This window comes from Canis lupus, chromosome 22 (genome assembly GCF_003254725.2).
Source record: "Canis lupus dingo isolate Sandy chromosome 22, ASM325472v2, whole genome shotgun sequence".
In the NCBI taxonomy this organism is placed as follows: Eukaryota; Metazoa; Chordata; class Mammalia; order Carnivora; family Canidae; genus Canis; species Canis lupus.
The window spans coordinates 24492647-24509636 of NC_064264.1; the positions used below are offsets into that span (position 1 = coordinate 24492647).

The following is a 16990-nucleotide window of genomic DNA, read 5'->3' on the forward strand; positions in this document are numbered from 1 at the left end:
AAAAAAAACACTAAAATCATATATGTAATATATAACAAATATAATATTGAAAAAATAAAATATAAACTCTTGATAAATATATTATTGAAATAACTAAATCTGTCATCAAGCATAGACAAAATTGAAAACAGAATCTGATGTTAAATGAAATTTCCAGGGTTTTGGTCTATAGAGCATGATACTTTCTGTCTTCATCAGATATCATTTTATTTTTTGTTTAAGTCTTTATTCAATCATGAATTACTGCATGCTCATTCTAAAGAGTTCAAAGAATATATGTCTGGACATTAAAAAAAATGCTAACCCCTTCTTTATCTTGTCTACTCCCACTCCCCACGAAAAGGCTTTATTGACTATATGTTGTATATCCTTCCACACTGTTACTATGCACAAAAAATTATAAATTATATTATTTCCAACTCAGAGGTTGTTAGCTATTTAATATTTCTCATTTATTTCCATCTAATGCACTTACTCCTAATAATGGCTTTCATAGGCTAAATGATATTTCATTATATACCTGTACATGGTAACAAAGTAGCCCCTGAATATACTTTAATTCTAGGATTGATAATTTGGCTGTCCAGTTATTAATATTGATCTTGTTAGTCTAATTTTTAGCAGCTAATATCCAGGATTACAGGCAGACTACCTAGAAAGAGATTCTCTATATTTAGTACTCATGGATTTATATTCAGTTTTTTGTTTCACTTGTCACTAATCAATTGTTTCTGGGCCATTTATGAAAAGTTTATATTTATTTTAGAATTTCTCTGAAAACTTATAGCACAGATGAATTCAGAATTTTGATTATTTCCCATGCCAAAAATCTATTAGTGTATCATCTTAAGTATTATTAGTTTTTTAAAGCTAACTTACTTAAAAATATGCTTAACAATAAACTATTGTATCTATATAAACATGGGATTTCATAAATACATTGATAGTTGTGACTTATATCAGGCCAAAAACATATATACAATATAACCAGAACAAAAACAAAGGGTTTTGTGGAGAGCCCTTTCACAATCATAATTTATCACCTTAAGTAGGGAGTGCCTTGAAAGTTTTGAATGATGAGATAATAATGTGGAGTTAAATATACATGACTTTATAAATGGATATTTAGTGAATACTTATAAGATTAGCTTTCAATGTCTTTCCTGAAGGAGCAGTAGATCTTAATGTCAGCTATTTCTTTTTTCATTATTTGAAATTATTGTAATAGTCCCATGTTCAAGTGCTAATGATCATAACATCATATATATTTTGCCAAAGGCAATACTCATCTGTGCTACTCAAAATATAACAAAATAACTTCAAAATCCATTCCTTTGTTACTACTGCTAAAATGATTGTTTAAAGCAAAGAGCTAATCTTGCATTAATTACGATTTTACTGTGTAAAAGTGTACAGAAGGAGGTGCAATGTATCTGCAATCACTAAAAACAGCACTTGCCTTTTTCCAGTGCTCCATATTTTCCCACACATTTGTTAATGTATGTTTAGCTTATAATAATAACTCTATAAATTATTTATAAAATGGGTAATACTAAAGTTTTAAGTCATGGTATAAGGAAAATATAAATCCTTATTTGCATGAATTTAGCAGATAGCCTTAGGCTAAAAGTTTTCTTGTCACATTTAAGGAAAATATAGATAGTTGACAATAATTACTTGCTATAATATCTGCTAACTATATAAAATATTTAAATGTTCAGAGTAACATGTATAAAAATAGTAATTACTCATGTTTTACAATAATTGAAACCAAGAAGCTATTTTATTTCTTAGTTATCTAGATTATTATGAAATAACTTCCATAAATAAATTACTTAGAAAATAATGTTAACAATCTAGATAAAAAAGAGTAACAAAGAAAACAATGTAGAATATAATTAACATGGGAGAATTGCTCATTATATTGGTTAAAAATGCTTCAAATGAGAAATATTAAATTACTACAAACAAAAGGCAAAATAAAACTATATAAATTACACAAAACACTGCTCTTTTAAAAAAATTAATGAGCATCTGATGTGCTAATGTACTTTTGAGTTGGGTCCCTCTCTATACATACATATATATGCTATTAACCAATTTATAAGCTAATGAAGTAAATTTAGTTACATTCTCAAATTAAGAGTATTTCTTATAATAGAATTTTTATCTAGATGTTATTTAGATGATATTCAGCATAATTTGCATATTTGCTACACATATTACAACATTGAATATCTCAAAAATAATGACTATTTGTTTATGGCTTTCTTGCTAATACTAATGCAATGTTATAGAAATATTTGAAAATGTGTATGAATAGGATATTATTAGAATTGTTGCCTCAGTTAGCTGATAATATATTTTTTTAAAATACACAGTTTCACTCTTCTTTATTTTATTTTTATTTATTTATTTTATTTATGATAGTCACACAGAGAGAGAGAGAGGCAGAGACACAGGCAGAGGGAGAAGCAGTCTCCATGCACCGGGAGCCCGACGTGGGATTCGATCCCGGGTCTCCAGGATCGCGCCCTGGGCCAAAGGCAGGCGCCAAACCGCTGCGCTACCCAGGGATCCCAGTTAGCTGATAATATTGAACTCTACATGACCTACATTAGTTATTCAATGTTAAATGTTCCCTCCTATGCATTTCTAGTATATCAAATTCACTTTTCACATTTTAATATCAGTATCATAGTAGAAATATAGCTTCATTCTTCAGGAATGTTTTTATTAGTCAGCACTTAGATGTATATATATTATCTAAGTAATAAAATTTATGTTAAACATAGGAAAGAAATGTATATTAAAATATTTTTTTATATGTTGATAACTTACCCTTTCTATCAATTCATTAGCATAATAGTATTAAACAACATACATCAAGGTAGTTTAAGGCTATTTGCCTATATATTCAACTATTTAAAAATAAAATAATAAGCATCAAAATTAAATTAAAATTCTTTTCTGAATTACAATTTCAAAAATAAAAATATAGGGACTCCTGAGTGGCTCAGGGGTTGAACATCTGCTTTTGCCTCAGGTCGTGTGGACCTGAGGGCCACTGGAATGGAGGGGCCCTGGAATGGAGTCCCGCATCAGGTTCTCGGTGGGGAGCCTGTTTCTCCCTCTGCCTATGTCTCTGCCTCTCTTTCTGTGTCTCTCATGAATAAAAAAATAAAATCTTTTAAAAATTTAAAAAAGGAAAACAAGTAAAAAACCAACATCAAATTTAATGAGTTTTCATAAGAAAACTGATAAGAAATTAATATGGCAAAATAATTGGATTTAGTTTTTAAGTTACATTTAGCTTATGTAACTTAGAATTATCAATCATAAATATGTATGGAATGTTTAAAAGTGTATTAGCTCTCAAATACATTGTACCTTAAGAATAATACTAGTATGTTATACATTTTTTAATTAACAAATGCAAAATAGGGATGCCTGGGTGGCTCAGAGGTTGAGCATCTGTTTTTAGCTTAGGGCGTGATCCTGGGGTCTGGGTTCATTTCCACATTGGGCTCCTTGCAGGGAGCCTGCTTCTCCTTCTGCTTATGTCTCTGCCTCTCTTTCTGTGTCTCTCATGAATAAATAAATAAAATCTTTAAAAAATAAATAAATAAATGCAAAATAAAGATGTCAACATGAAATACTTTGAATTTCCTACATGAAACAAACAATATATACCCATGATAACCTGATTTATTTTAATTTTGGCAGAAAAGTATATCTCACTTCAAATCTTAAGTACAATCTCCTAAATTAAAATGGATTTCTACTTAGTGAGATTATGATTTACATAAAATAGACTATCAACCCTAGCCAGAGGAAGTTTTGTTTTTGAAGTATTTATATTTGCTTTATTTACCAAAAGAGATTACTTAAAATAGCATTATAACTCTCCCCTCAAAGGAAATAAAGGGTAAAAAAAAAAAATAACTCAAGCTCTCTTAAAAATGTGTATTCTCAACTATTATACATAGATTTAGCCATGACTATTTGACAAAGCTTAGTAGAGTACATTTAAATTGTGATTTACAATTCTGCAAATTTTACCTGTATGCTTCATAGTTTTTGTAGGTTTTTTTTGTATTTAAATAATAGCACTATGAAAGATGACAAGTGTTAATAGATGAAATATCGAGTTATTCTTGATGTTCTTATTGGAAAATCTTACTTTCATTCACAGTAGTTTTTGGCTATCTAATCTCTGAGCCTGACAACATTTGAGAGCATAACAATCACTTAATGGATAAACACATGGAAACACACAATCACAATATTTTTACAATAAAATATCACACATATTATATGTATATTATATGATAAGATACCTGGAAATTTGTAACAAAATATCAAAGTCAAAATATTTACAATTACATTTGAACCCCTTACTTTCTTCCATGAATCAAAGGTTTGAAATCCTGAGTCCTTTTACAAAGGGATCAGCAAACTAGGGCCAATGGACCAAATCTGGCCTGGTTCCTATTGCAGAGCCTACAAGCTATGAACAGATTTTACATTTTTAAATGGTGGGAAAAACAAAGGATGGATATATTCCATGATATGTGAAAAGGACATGAAATTCAAATCCCGGTGCCCTTTAATAGAGTTTTATTGTATCAAAAAAAAAAAAAAAAAGGATTCCTAATTCTGTACTCATAGAATGTTTTGCATCCTACATACCAGACTATCCTTCTAACCATATGAATTCAATAAAGACAGGTTACTATACCTGTGTGCAGGTATCTTTCGGTTCCCAACAATCAAAATAACATCACAGAGTTGCTGTTGTTTCAAGTAACTTTCCATTTTTCTGAATGTTTGCTCAGCATGGTGAACAGCCTGATAGAATTCTTCAGAGCTACTGGAATCCATATCACTTTGAGGCGTCAATGAATGGCTAGTTGCTGTCAGCCTACAAATCACACACAAAAAAAGGTGGTGTTTATAAAGTGCTATAACTCGTCTAAAACAACACACAGAGTTTTACAATTTTAAAGGGAAAATCAATGCATGTCTCCTTATGTTAATCATTATTAATAGAAGTCAGAAAAATCTATTTTGGGTGACATAATTTGCTCTAAGAAGCAATAAATGAATTCTTAATTATCTTTTTCTCTAGCTTTACAATGATTTAAAAGGTAGGTTATCTATATTTATTAGGACATTAAGTTAAAAAAAAGCCTGAAAAAGTAATAGAAATAGTAAATTACTAACATGCTTATTTGAAAATTGATTACTAATAAAATGTTAATTTAATCCATTTGAAATTGAGGTAGATCACCTAATTATAGTATTCTAAATTACAATTCCTATGAGGTTATAGTAAATGTTCTTTTACAGAAGTAAGTGATTTTCATTATGAGAAATTGTGAAGCATGGTTTGTAAAAAAGACTGACAATAAATCTGAAAGTAAACTGTTGAGTTTCATAGTCTATACCCAGTTGTTTAAAAAATATATACAAAATGTAGTAGCTCAGTACTAACAAATATTTTAACCATATCTATGAGTGTATATGTGATAAACTTTAAAATTTTGAAAAATTCATGATACTTAAGTTTGGCAACTGGATCTATTAATATAAAAAACTGTTTCACAAAGAAGACTTTAAAATACCATACTCCATATTAAGGAGAAGACTCTCATATGCATGATAGGCCCAGAAAACCTGATCAAGTTTTCTGATGCTGTGCTAATTAAAGCTTATAACAACTTAAAAATGAAAATGAATTAGATATATAACAATAATGATGAAATAGTTTATTTCAAAACAGAAAGTATGGAGACTTCTGTTTCTAATTATAAGGCAATAACTTGTAACTGACTGAACCCCTCATTGAGAATGCCAGAAAAAAAATGGTGCCTATAAAATCAAAATAACTAAATGAATTTAAAAATAGCCATTAAGACAACCAGAACTTGAAGGACCAAGAATTTAGAATAAAGAAAAAGTCATGGAAGTCAGCTCAAAATTCTCCACTGCTTTTTCATTCCCTCTGACGGTATTTATTAATTATAAGCAGCACAGAGTGAAAATCTGAGAAACTCAGCACAATGCAGCAGCCAACAGTATCATGGGCCTTGGAGGAAAAGATGGATATTGGAAGTATAGGCTCCAAAGGTAGCAAGAAATTGAGAGATGAAAGAGGGACCATAAAGGAGGAAAGTTTGGGAAAGACTGTCATTGTGATTCACTTTTCCTCAGAGGTATTTGTGATTCCTAAGCACTGCTAGACAAGCAGAAAATGGCTTATTGGAGATTGAGAAGTTAAATAGAGTTTGAAAAATAAAAATTTGAATCCAAGGACCAGCAAGGATGAGAGACTCTGGTAAATACACAAGCTCTCAGCTAAACTCCCTAAAGGGCTTTATTCTAGGAGTCAAGGGAAATAGAAATAGACAAGAAGACAAGGTAATACAAGGAAGGAAACCTAGATTTGAATCAGTGAAGTCTCTGAGTGCATTAAGGTGATCTGCTAATCTAAATGTTGACAATCAGTCAAAATAAACCCCTTTAGAAAAGCCTCATAGAAACTCTGATTTCTGGTGCATGTATATGGTGCTTGACATTAAGAAGAAGAAGGCCTATAAATAAACTCTACCGAGAGGGAAAAACAGACAATAGAAACAGGCTCTGAGGTGCTACAGGTATATCTCTGAACAGAAGGATCACAGTTAGTTATAGATGTGAAAATAACCCTAATTAATGTATTTTAATATAGATTACAAGCTGGAGACTTTCAAGAACATTAAGTTATATGTAAAATCAAGTGGAAATATAATAATTTAAGCTAAGGTTTTGATAGAGGACTTGAACTTGCAGATTGGATGCAGGTGAAGAAAATATAAGCTGAAAAATAAATAGAAAATATTGAAACTAAAACATTGAGATAAAAAGATTAAAAAGGGACACCTGGGTGGCTTAGCAGTTTAGTGCCTGCCTGCCTGCCTTCGGCCCAGGGTGTGATTCTGGAGACCCAGAATCGAGTACCACATTGGGCTCCCAGCATGGAGCCTGCTTCTCCCTCTGCCTATGTCTCTGCTCCCCTCTCTCTCGGTGTCTCTCATGAATAAATAAATGATTAAAATCTTAAAAAAAGATAAAAAATAGTTTCTGAAACAAATGAAACAAACAATTCATATAATTATAGTGTTAAAAGCAGAAGAGAGACATGATAGGGCAAAAGCCATCTGAAGACATAATGGCCAAGAGTTTTCAAAATAGTCTTAAAGACATCAAGACAAAGATTCAAGATTCAGTATCCACCTCTATACATGATAGTAAAACCAATGCAAAACTAGGGATGAGGAAAAGGAAAAACAATATAAGCAAAAGACTTTCTTTTTTTTTTTTTAGATTTTATTTCTTTATTCATGAGAGACACAGAGAGAGGCAGAGACATAGGCAGGGGGAGAAGCAGGCTTCCTGCAGGGAGCCCAATGTGGGACTTGATCCTGGAACTCCGGGATCATGCCCTGAGCCAAAGGCAGATGCTCAACCACTGAGCCACCCAGGTGTCCCAGAAAAAGACTTTCTTAAAAGTTGCCAAAGAATAGAAAAGGAGAACCTTTCCTCTAACTCATTTAATCAGGCAAATATAACATGGAAACAAAACTTGAAAAGGATGTTGCAAATAAAGAAAATTAATTGATATTCTTTCCTCTAAACATATTTGCAAATATCCTAAGCAAAATACTAGCAACTAAATACAAAACTGTATGTAAAAAAAACATGTATATACAGGGTGCCTGGGTGGCTCCGTTGGCTAAGCATCAGACTCTTGATTTCAGCTCAGGTCATGATCTCAGGGTGATGAGTCCTGCATTAGGCTTCACACTAGGTATGGAGCCTCTTTAAGATTCTCTCTCTCCCTCTCCCTGTTTCTCCTGCTCCTTTCTCTAAAAAAAAAAAAAAAAAAAAAAAAGAAAGAAAGAAAGAAAGAAAGAAAGAAAGAAAGAAAGAAAGAAAAAGAAAACATAAAAAATAAATGTATCACATATATAGTGGACAATGTATCACAAGTAAGTTGAACTTAATTAAGGAACACATTTTAAGCATATAAAAGCACCTAATTCATTCATACAGAAGACCTATTTAATGGAAACCTTTCTTCTTTAAGACTGAAAATGAAATTCGTTAGTATCACCTCTATTCAACATTTTTCTGGAAGATCTTTCCAATGTAATGCAAACAAGGAAAAATAAATAAATAAAGCCCATTAGAGTTGAACCAAAATAAATGTATAACCGCTATTATTTCCAGAAGACATGTTTGTGCACATAGAAAATCCAAAAGAACTGCAGACAAGTTTACAAATCTAAATTCATTAAAATTAAAATCCTGTGTGTTCCCTGTTATCTATAATATTTGTCTACACAATATGGTTATTTTCTTCAGACTTTACCAGTTTCCCTTTAAATATTTAAAATTAATATAAATTTTGCTGTACCATATGTTTGCCTTTCACAAATTTGCAAATTATAACCCCAGAATATGGTCATTTCCCAGTGTATATTTTAGGAATTCAGGCTCGGGCATATGTGACAAGAATATTCTTCTAAACATGAACACATTGATCAGGAAAGTCACAAAATACCCTGCAGGATGGACTTTTAAATCTAGATTGAACATACCATTATTGTGTTACAGGTAACTATGGAGATTCAAGCCAAGAGCACAAGTTTCCAAAAAGATCAAAACTGCCCCACTCAGATCCTGATGTCTGGTCAAGATACTAGAGACAGCCCTGAACATTGGCTCCAGATTGACTTAAAGAGAGCTTGGGATAAAGCTTACATTCAGATCCTTAGGTTAATTTCCTATAAGTGAAACATACTTAGGCCAGAAAGTTCTATACTTCACTAAGATTTTCATATCCTGGGAAACGTTAGCAAGAAAAGAATTTAGTGTAGTAGTTTATCTTCAAGTCACTCAAGTTGTGGTGGACACAATATTAGAAGAATAGTGAAAGAAATAGAGTAATACAGTTTTAGAGTTTGGTGAGACCTCACATAGCAAATCAAACAGGACATAGAATTTGACAAGGTTTATGTAAAGCTAATTTCTCTTAAGGCAGCATTAACTACTTTTCTGTAATCAAGGTATATTAACAAATCTTGATTGCGCTACAGAGGTGGGCCTTTTCTGAAGACCTTGAAAGTAAGTTACAAGGATGAATCAAAAGAATAGAGAGCTAGAAATTAGGCTCCAAACTACTTCTTTTCCAGAGTTCTCATTCACTCCTAACTTTTTTCCTTGAAGTTCTAATTCTTGAGTTTCTCCATATTATATCTAAAAGCTAGTTATTTTTCTTGAAGGATGATTGATCTGTCAGAAAAATGGTTATGTTGGTTTGACTTGATTTTCTCCCTATAACATCACTGTCACAGTGCTTGCACATTTTCTCATAAATCATTTCTTGATATCAGGTTTGTGTAGAACTCTTTGACCTTGACCTTTGACTCAGGATTTAAAAAGGAGTTTCCACATCAGAACACTTAGGATTCTCAAACTATGGTTTATTATCCAACCTTATTAGTTTATCAAATGGGACTTTAAAATTTTAGGAAATAGAGATTATATCTTTATAGTATTTCCTATAAAATAAAATTTTAGGAAATAGACATTATATCTTTATAGTATTTCCTATAAAATAAAAGACATTATTATTTCTATTATTGTCTGATTTTTATGTCTTTAGACTAAATAAACTTTATAATCTCTTTCCAATCTAAATGTCTCTCAGGTGTTAGGATCCTACACTATAATTTTATCTTTATTGTGGCCCAACAACATAAAGCCTCAAGTTCCAGGAAATGGAATTTTAAAAGGGCAGTATGATTTCTTCCCACTGGAATTTAAGCATGTTAAAGAATTCACCAACTTATGATGTACAAAACATACAATCAAAAATTTTTCTTGATCTCACAAAACTACTCAAGCCATAGTTACTCCTATTTCCTTTCACAACCATAGGTCTTGAAAGTGTTGTCTGCACTCATTATCTTAATTTATGACCCTCTGAATACTCCTCAATCCATTGCAATCTGACTTTCCAACCACCCATGTAATGAAACGGCTTTTACCAAAGTCACTAGTGTCTTTTCTTGTGACTTTATTTAGCTTTCATTTTCATTTCTTGTCTTAATTGCCGAGAACTGACCCACAAACATTCCTGTTCCTATGCTAAATAGTTCAGGGCTGAACACTTATTTTTCCTGTACCAATCAATTCTGTGATAAAGCATACTTTCTTATTTTTGTGCTAAATAGTATTGGGATCAGGTGGAAATAACTCTTGATCCAGGAAATAGTTACTTCTAGAAGATTAGACTGTTAATTAACTTAAAAAAAAAAAGCTATAAAAACTAACAATTACTCATCTGTTTTCACATTAAAACCCCCTACCTAGGTGCTGATTTAAAGCTATTACATCATAAACTGTGCCCACTGTCAACCAGGTTCTAGCCTGAAATGCCTCCATGGTTCATATTACATATTATGTTATAAATGCCTAATTATTTGATATTTTCTTCAATTTTTTTCTTCAATTTTTATTACCCAGCAGCTCTTTTAGGCAGTTAGCCATGAGGGAGGAGAGATAAAGCAGATGTTGTCCATACCTTTAGAGCTACTCTGAGTGTTAACAGCCACACCTCTAGAGACATCTCTAAAGGCTAACAGAATAGGAAAGGCCTAGCCAAAGAACTGACTCAAAAACCACAAAAGGACTTCAAGAGTTGAGCTTGTGCACAAATGATACAACTTGCCCTTAAGTATCTTTAAGGTCACAACAAAAGCTCATTAGATACTCATAAATATATGATACATAAATAAATACAATTATAAGACTGCATCATGGGTAGGAACACATGCAGTGGCCAAAATGTCATATAACCCCCAGTTGTCAATGAAAAATGTCAATCAAAGCCAAGTTTACATTACACAAAGCAGGCTTAAAAGGATGCAGCTAGAACTTCTTGGTGTCATTTCCACTTTCGCTCTAGCAGTGGCCTGCTTTCACTCTTGAAACCGTCCTCTGCTTATCTATGCAATAAACTGTATCTCCCCCTCTGGTCTTGGGTCTCCAATTCTTTGGTGCATCTGGGATTCGATGGAGTGCCCTAGTAACAGCTTAGGCACTAATTCTAACCATGCTAAGTAATTTCATTATGTCATACCTCTTTCTTCTACAGCCTTCACACATACACTTCTCTACATGAAACCTTCAAAACACATTGACATTCTCATGAATAACTTTACTTCTTCAGAGATCAGTTTAAATATCACCTCTTCCAGAAAGACTTCTTTTAATTCTCATTGTTTGGGCAGTTATGGTCTATTGTGACATGCTAATTATTCAGTATAGATTACACACATCTTTGGCATGTAGGATATTTTAGGAGTCCAATTATTTGTTGAATAAATGAGTGAGAATATTCTATGAGAGGATGCCTTGGCCAAGTACTAATCTTAAATAGTTATGGTTTTCTTGTTTATTTCATAGAACACAAAAATATACTTTTGGTAAAGGAATTTATATTCCCAAACAGGACAGAGTGCCTGGCACATATAGGGTAGTTAGTAAATGTTTGCATGAATTACTATTGTTGAATTTCAAAAAGCTTCCAGAGCTCAGGAGAAAGAATGAATACATAACTGCTATAACCCAAATATGAACTCTTTTGCATTCTCTGATAGTGCACTTATGTACATTGTGAAATACTAAGGAACACCTTAGAAATTACTTTTAAAAATTCTTTATTTCTTAGAGATTTATTTATTTATGGCAGGAGCAGTAAGGGCAGAGAGAGAGATTATCTTACGTAGACTAAGCATGGGACCTGAAGCTGGGCTCATCTCATAACCCTGAGATCACTACCTGAGCCATAATCAAGAATTGGTTGCTTAGCCTACTCCAATCCCCAAGCACCCCTAAAAAATCTTTGAATAGATATGATGCATTTATTTCAAACAAAGGTCCCTGACTAAGATAGGTCCCAGCCTAATTATATATATATATATATATGTATATATATATATATATATATATATTTTTTTTTTTAAGATTTGTTTATTTTAGAGAGGGGGAGTATACAGGGAGTGGGGAGGGGCAGAGGAAGAAAGAGAATCTCAAGTAGGCTCCCTGCTGGGCTCAGAGCCCTACATGGGCTTGATCCTAGAACTCTGAGAACATGACCTGAGCCAAAACCAGGAGTTGGCCACTTAACTGAGATACCAGGGATGCCTTATTATTATATCTTTAATTTCACTATATGAGAATAATTAAATGGCAAAATAAATTTTCAAGCAGCTTTCTTTTTCTCTTGAGTGATAATTTAGTTTTGTTTTGAGGGATTTATTTGTTTATTTATTTATTTATTTATTTATTTATTTATTTTTAAGATTTTTATTTATTCATGAGAGACACAGGGAGAGAGGCAGAGACATAAGCATAAGGAGAAGCAGGCTCCCTATGGGGAGCCTGATGCATACATGAACCCAGGACCCCAGGATCACAACCTAAGCCAAAGGCAGATGCTCAACCACTGAGCCACAGAGGTATCCCTGAGAGAATAATTAAAGATTTCTATAAAATCAGATAAAATACATAATTCTTGGGCAGCACCTGAATGTAGTAAACGATGCTGTTATTTAAGTGAAATAACTATTTGTTTTAGCCATACAATTTAGTGTACACTGCAGGCTTCTCTTCATATTAAGTTTCCATTAGCAAAATATTTATTTAAACTTGTAAAAATATTTTGATTAAAGGCTTGATATTTTATTCCTCCTTTATATTGCTTAAATATTTTATATGAAGCACATGTCATTTCTATTTTAAAACTATGAAGTTATTACAAATAATTATGTAAATAATATCAAAGATCAAAAAGTAAGCAAAAATTCTCAGACAATAAAGCACACTATTACATGTCTATTTAACCTTGAAAATTTTACATCTAAAGTTAATATTTCATTACTTTAAAAAAGGAAAAGTTTTTTAAATAAATTAATTTAAAGAAACAACTTTAAATTATTACAGTACTAGTGAATGAAACATCATCATCACATATCAGCATGGCAGAGTAAACCAGTGTTCAAAATGAATGTCTAGTTATACAAACACACTAATTTCAAAGCTTTTAATAACTCCCAAGAGAGAGGTTTAGATCGAGGAAATATTAGAAGGGATAAAGTTCAAGCACCAGGTGCTACTACTTAGAAACAAGAAAAATGAATATAGTCACTAATGTTGCTTTTGGGTACAGTTTTGTTTTATAAGATAATTGGAATTTTAAGTAAGGCTTTTTATCAGAAGTATTGAAAAATACACGCATGAATACACACACACACACATACACTGGTAAGAGAGAATAATAAAAAAGAGCAATAACTCATGAGCTAAAGAAAAACTGTATATATATTCTAGGCTCCATCAGTTACTGCATTTTGAATCTCAGCTAATTTATTTGTAAAATAGAATATCTTTACAAATCTCCACATAGAATGCTTATGGAAAAAAATAAAATATGTATTTGAGCTGTTAAGTATATTTCCAAAGAAATACCGGATGTGAAAATGTAACCTATAATATTTATAAAATAAAAAGAGTACTTTTATGAATTAGGTGTGTATCAGTACAGTGCAATATGTTGCTTGAAGAATTAGATCTACTTTTAATAAAAATTATGTAAAATATAATTTTTTTCTCTTCTAAATCTTAAAATGGATAATCTATAGATGTACCTATTTAAATTAAAAGTATTTTTAAATGTTTGAAATTACAAAATTGAAATAATTGAAATATTTTCAAGGACTTTAAATTCAAAATAAAGAAAATCATGATTGAGGACATGATGAGAATAGCTAACATAAACATTATATGTTCTCATTCATTTGGGGAATATAAATAATAGTGAAAGGGAATATAAGGGAAGGGAGAAGAAATGTGTGGGAAATATCAGAAAGGGAGACAGAACGTAAAGACTGCTAACTCTGGGAAACGAACTAGGGGTGGTAGAAGGGGAGGAGGGCGGGGGGTGGGAGTGAATGGGTGACGGGCACTGGGGGTTATTCTGTATGTTAGTAAATTGAACACCAATAAAAAATTAAAAAAAAAAGAAAAAAAATATATTTTGATGGTGGAAGTTCTCAACAAAAAAATACCAAATCTGGGAAGAAAGTCAACTACACAGAGGGAATGGGAAACACTATAAAATCTGTAAGTGCTTCTAATATGAAATGCAGTTGGAAATTGATATATGAATAATTAATTAATGCAAGTTCTACTCTGAGAAGATGTACCAAAGAACAAAGGAATTATAATGATGTGCCAACTTGGATAGTAGATGCCTGGGAAGTGCCTGTACAGAAAGATTCAGAAGATATCAGATTGAGGTTGACTCGGACAAAATAAAGTAATGTGTTTCTACTCACCCAGGATTCAGAGGAGTGGTTCTAACATCTATTGGGCTAACAGAAGCCTGAATTAAAAGGGCTCCTAGAATATGTAATGCCAACATTTCCCAGTCATATTGTGGAAGAAAAAACAAAAATGCACATGTATATGGAAATGATACAGCATATCTATGATAGTCAACCTGTTTAACAATAATTATTGAGTAGCCCAGGAAACATCCTTTTCACCATAATGAAATTCATTGGCAAGGAGAACAATAGCATACTTTTAAAGCTCTCTGGTAAGTACTAAAGGTTTTGATGGCACAATTAAATTGAGCTCTCTGGTGTCAATGACATTACTGTACTAGATGATGAGACTTAAAGATGAAGGACAACGTGAGCTCTATTGTCACCAGACACTACTGACAGTTGTCCAAACAAGACTGCCATTGTTTGGGTAAATAAGCTTTTACTGAGATATAGCCACACACATTTGGTTATGTGTGGCTGCTTTCTTGCCACGACAGCCAAGTCCAGTAGTTGTGAGAAAGACCATATGCCCTCCAGAATGAAAAAAAAAAAAAAAGAAAACAACAACAACTATCTGGTCCTTTATTATTATTATTTTTTTTTTTAAAAAGGAAAAGAAAATTGTTGGTCCCTATTAAAATAATAGAAATAGAATGGTAATCAGTAGATTTTAGTTATCTAAGACATCTCTGGAAAATATAACTTTATCATGAGGTATGTGCATGAAATGAGTAGTCCACTAAATTATTACTTGGTCTGTTCAATCAGAAAAAGTATAGATCTTTTGTGTAGCAATTTGAATCAAATCATGATAATGGGACTTTATACTCTCCAAGTTACTTTTTCTAAATTAGTTCAGAGATTCTCCATTGATTTTAAGACTAGGTTCTTTTAAGAAAGAACCCTGAAAAATTGGCACATTTTTTAAATGGAAATATTACCCATATTTTCCCCAGACATAAGGCCCTAGACATTATAAAATTTAAAATATCCAAACATTCTAGTAGTTATTAAATATTATACCTGAATTAAAGCAAGTACCTCACAACTTACACAGCCACTGAATCCACTAGACAGGGAGGATGCCCATGAAAACTAAGCAAAAAAGTGTGTATTTGCCCGAGTCTATACTCTGATGCACTCCCCAGGCTGTTAGATTGAACCTGTAGTTATTTTCTCAGTCTCAGAATGCACAGTTGGAAAAGGTTCTCACATTGGTTTCCTGACCCACAAAATAAGTTCTATTAAAGGAGACTGTCAACTGAACTACCACCACACACCTACCATTGAAGGTATAAAAGCTATACTGTATTCATAAGGAATTTGCAGTGCACATTAAAAAGTTAAAATATGAAAGGGGCCCCCTGAGTGGCTCATCTGGTTAAGCGCCACCATGATTTTGGCTCAGGTCATGATCTCAAGGTCCTGGGATCAAGCTCTGACTTGAGAGAGGGGGAGTCTGTTTCTCTCTCTCTCTCTCTCTCTCTCTCTCTCTCTCTCTCTCTCTCTTTTTCTCTCCCCCCAACCCCCATCTCCCTCTGCCCCCTCTCTGCTCCTGCTGGCATATACTCTCTTTCTCACTTTCAAAATAAATAATTGTTTTTAAAAATTAAAATATGAAATAGTATAGATTCTATTTTATCCCATCTTAATTTGTTCATTTGGTAGGTACAAATCCAGATGGATCTTGAATAATGATTAGATCATCACAAACATAATCAGGTAGTGATGATAATTATAGCTGATATTCCAGATGTGATATTTTTACACAGGGAAATCAACACAACCCTCGCACTTAGTATGCAGCTATCAACCTAGCAGAACACTTTTTTTCTCAATCAACATTATTAAGGAAATCAGAACTTGTTTACCTTCTCCTAACGGGAGCATCAGCATCATTTCAATGTCTTACCACAGGGAAATGACAACTCTTCTCTTTACATTGTGCAAAAACTTTGATTACCTTGATATCTCATAAAACATTACATGTTTCCATGACATCTGTGACATTATGATCATTGGTTCTGGTGGGGAGGAAATAGCAAGTATGCGAGATGTCTTCCTCGGCAGAGTGGGAGAAAAATCTTGCAAAAGTTAAAGTGCCTATCACACTGGTGAAAATTCTAGGGGTTTAGCAGTTTGAATATGTCACGAAATTACATTTATTTATTATTTATTTATTTTTAAAGATTTTATTTATTTATTCATGAGAGACACACAGAGAGAGAGGCAGAGACACAGCAGAGGGAGAAGCAGGCTCCATGCAGGGAGCCTGAGATGGGACTCAATCCCAGGACTCCAGGATCAGACCCTGGCTGAAGGTGGCACTAAACCACTGAGCCAGTAGGCTGCCCACGAAATTACATTTAAAGTGAAAGATCTTAAGTGATATATCTTGTGCCACCTGCCACCTGCCTGTTGGAGATAAAACATACAAAATTTAGATATTCTATAACCCCAATGTCCACAGTGAACTCACAAGCCTACCAGTTCTGACTGAGGCCCGGAGCAAGAGAGGCCTCTGCTGCAGGTTTGAGCTGTTGAAC

General features: G+C 32.8%; 1 protein-coding gene across 2 annotated transcripts in view; it reads right to left on the reverse strand.

Annotated features, from left to right (window-relative positions):
* Positions 1-16990, reverse strand: part of KLHL1 (kelch like family member 1) — a 435375-nt gene that overhangs the window by 309915 nt on the left and 108470 nt on the right. For both annotated transcript variants that reach the window (XM_049099352.1, XM_035704542.2), the window contains exon 2: positions 4742-4924. In XM_049099352.1, coding sequence (XP_048955309.1) covers positions 4742-4924 — 183 coding nt within the window. The remainder of the gene's footprint in view (positions 1-4741; positions 4925-16990) is intronic.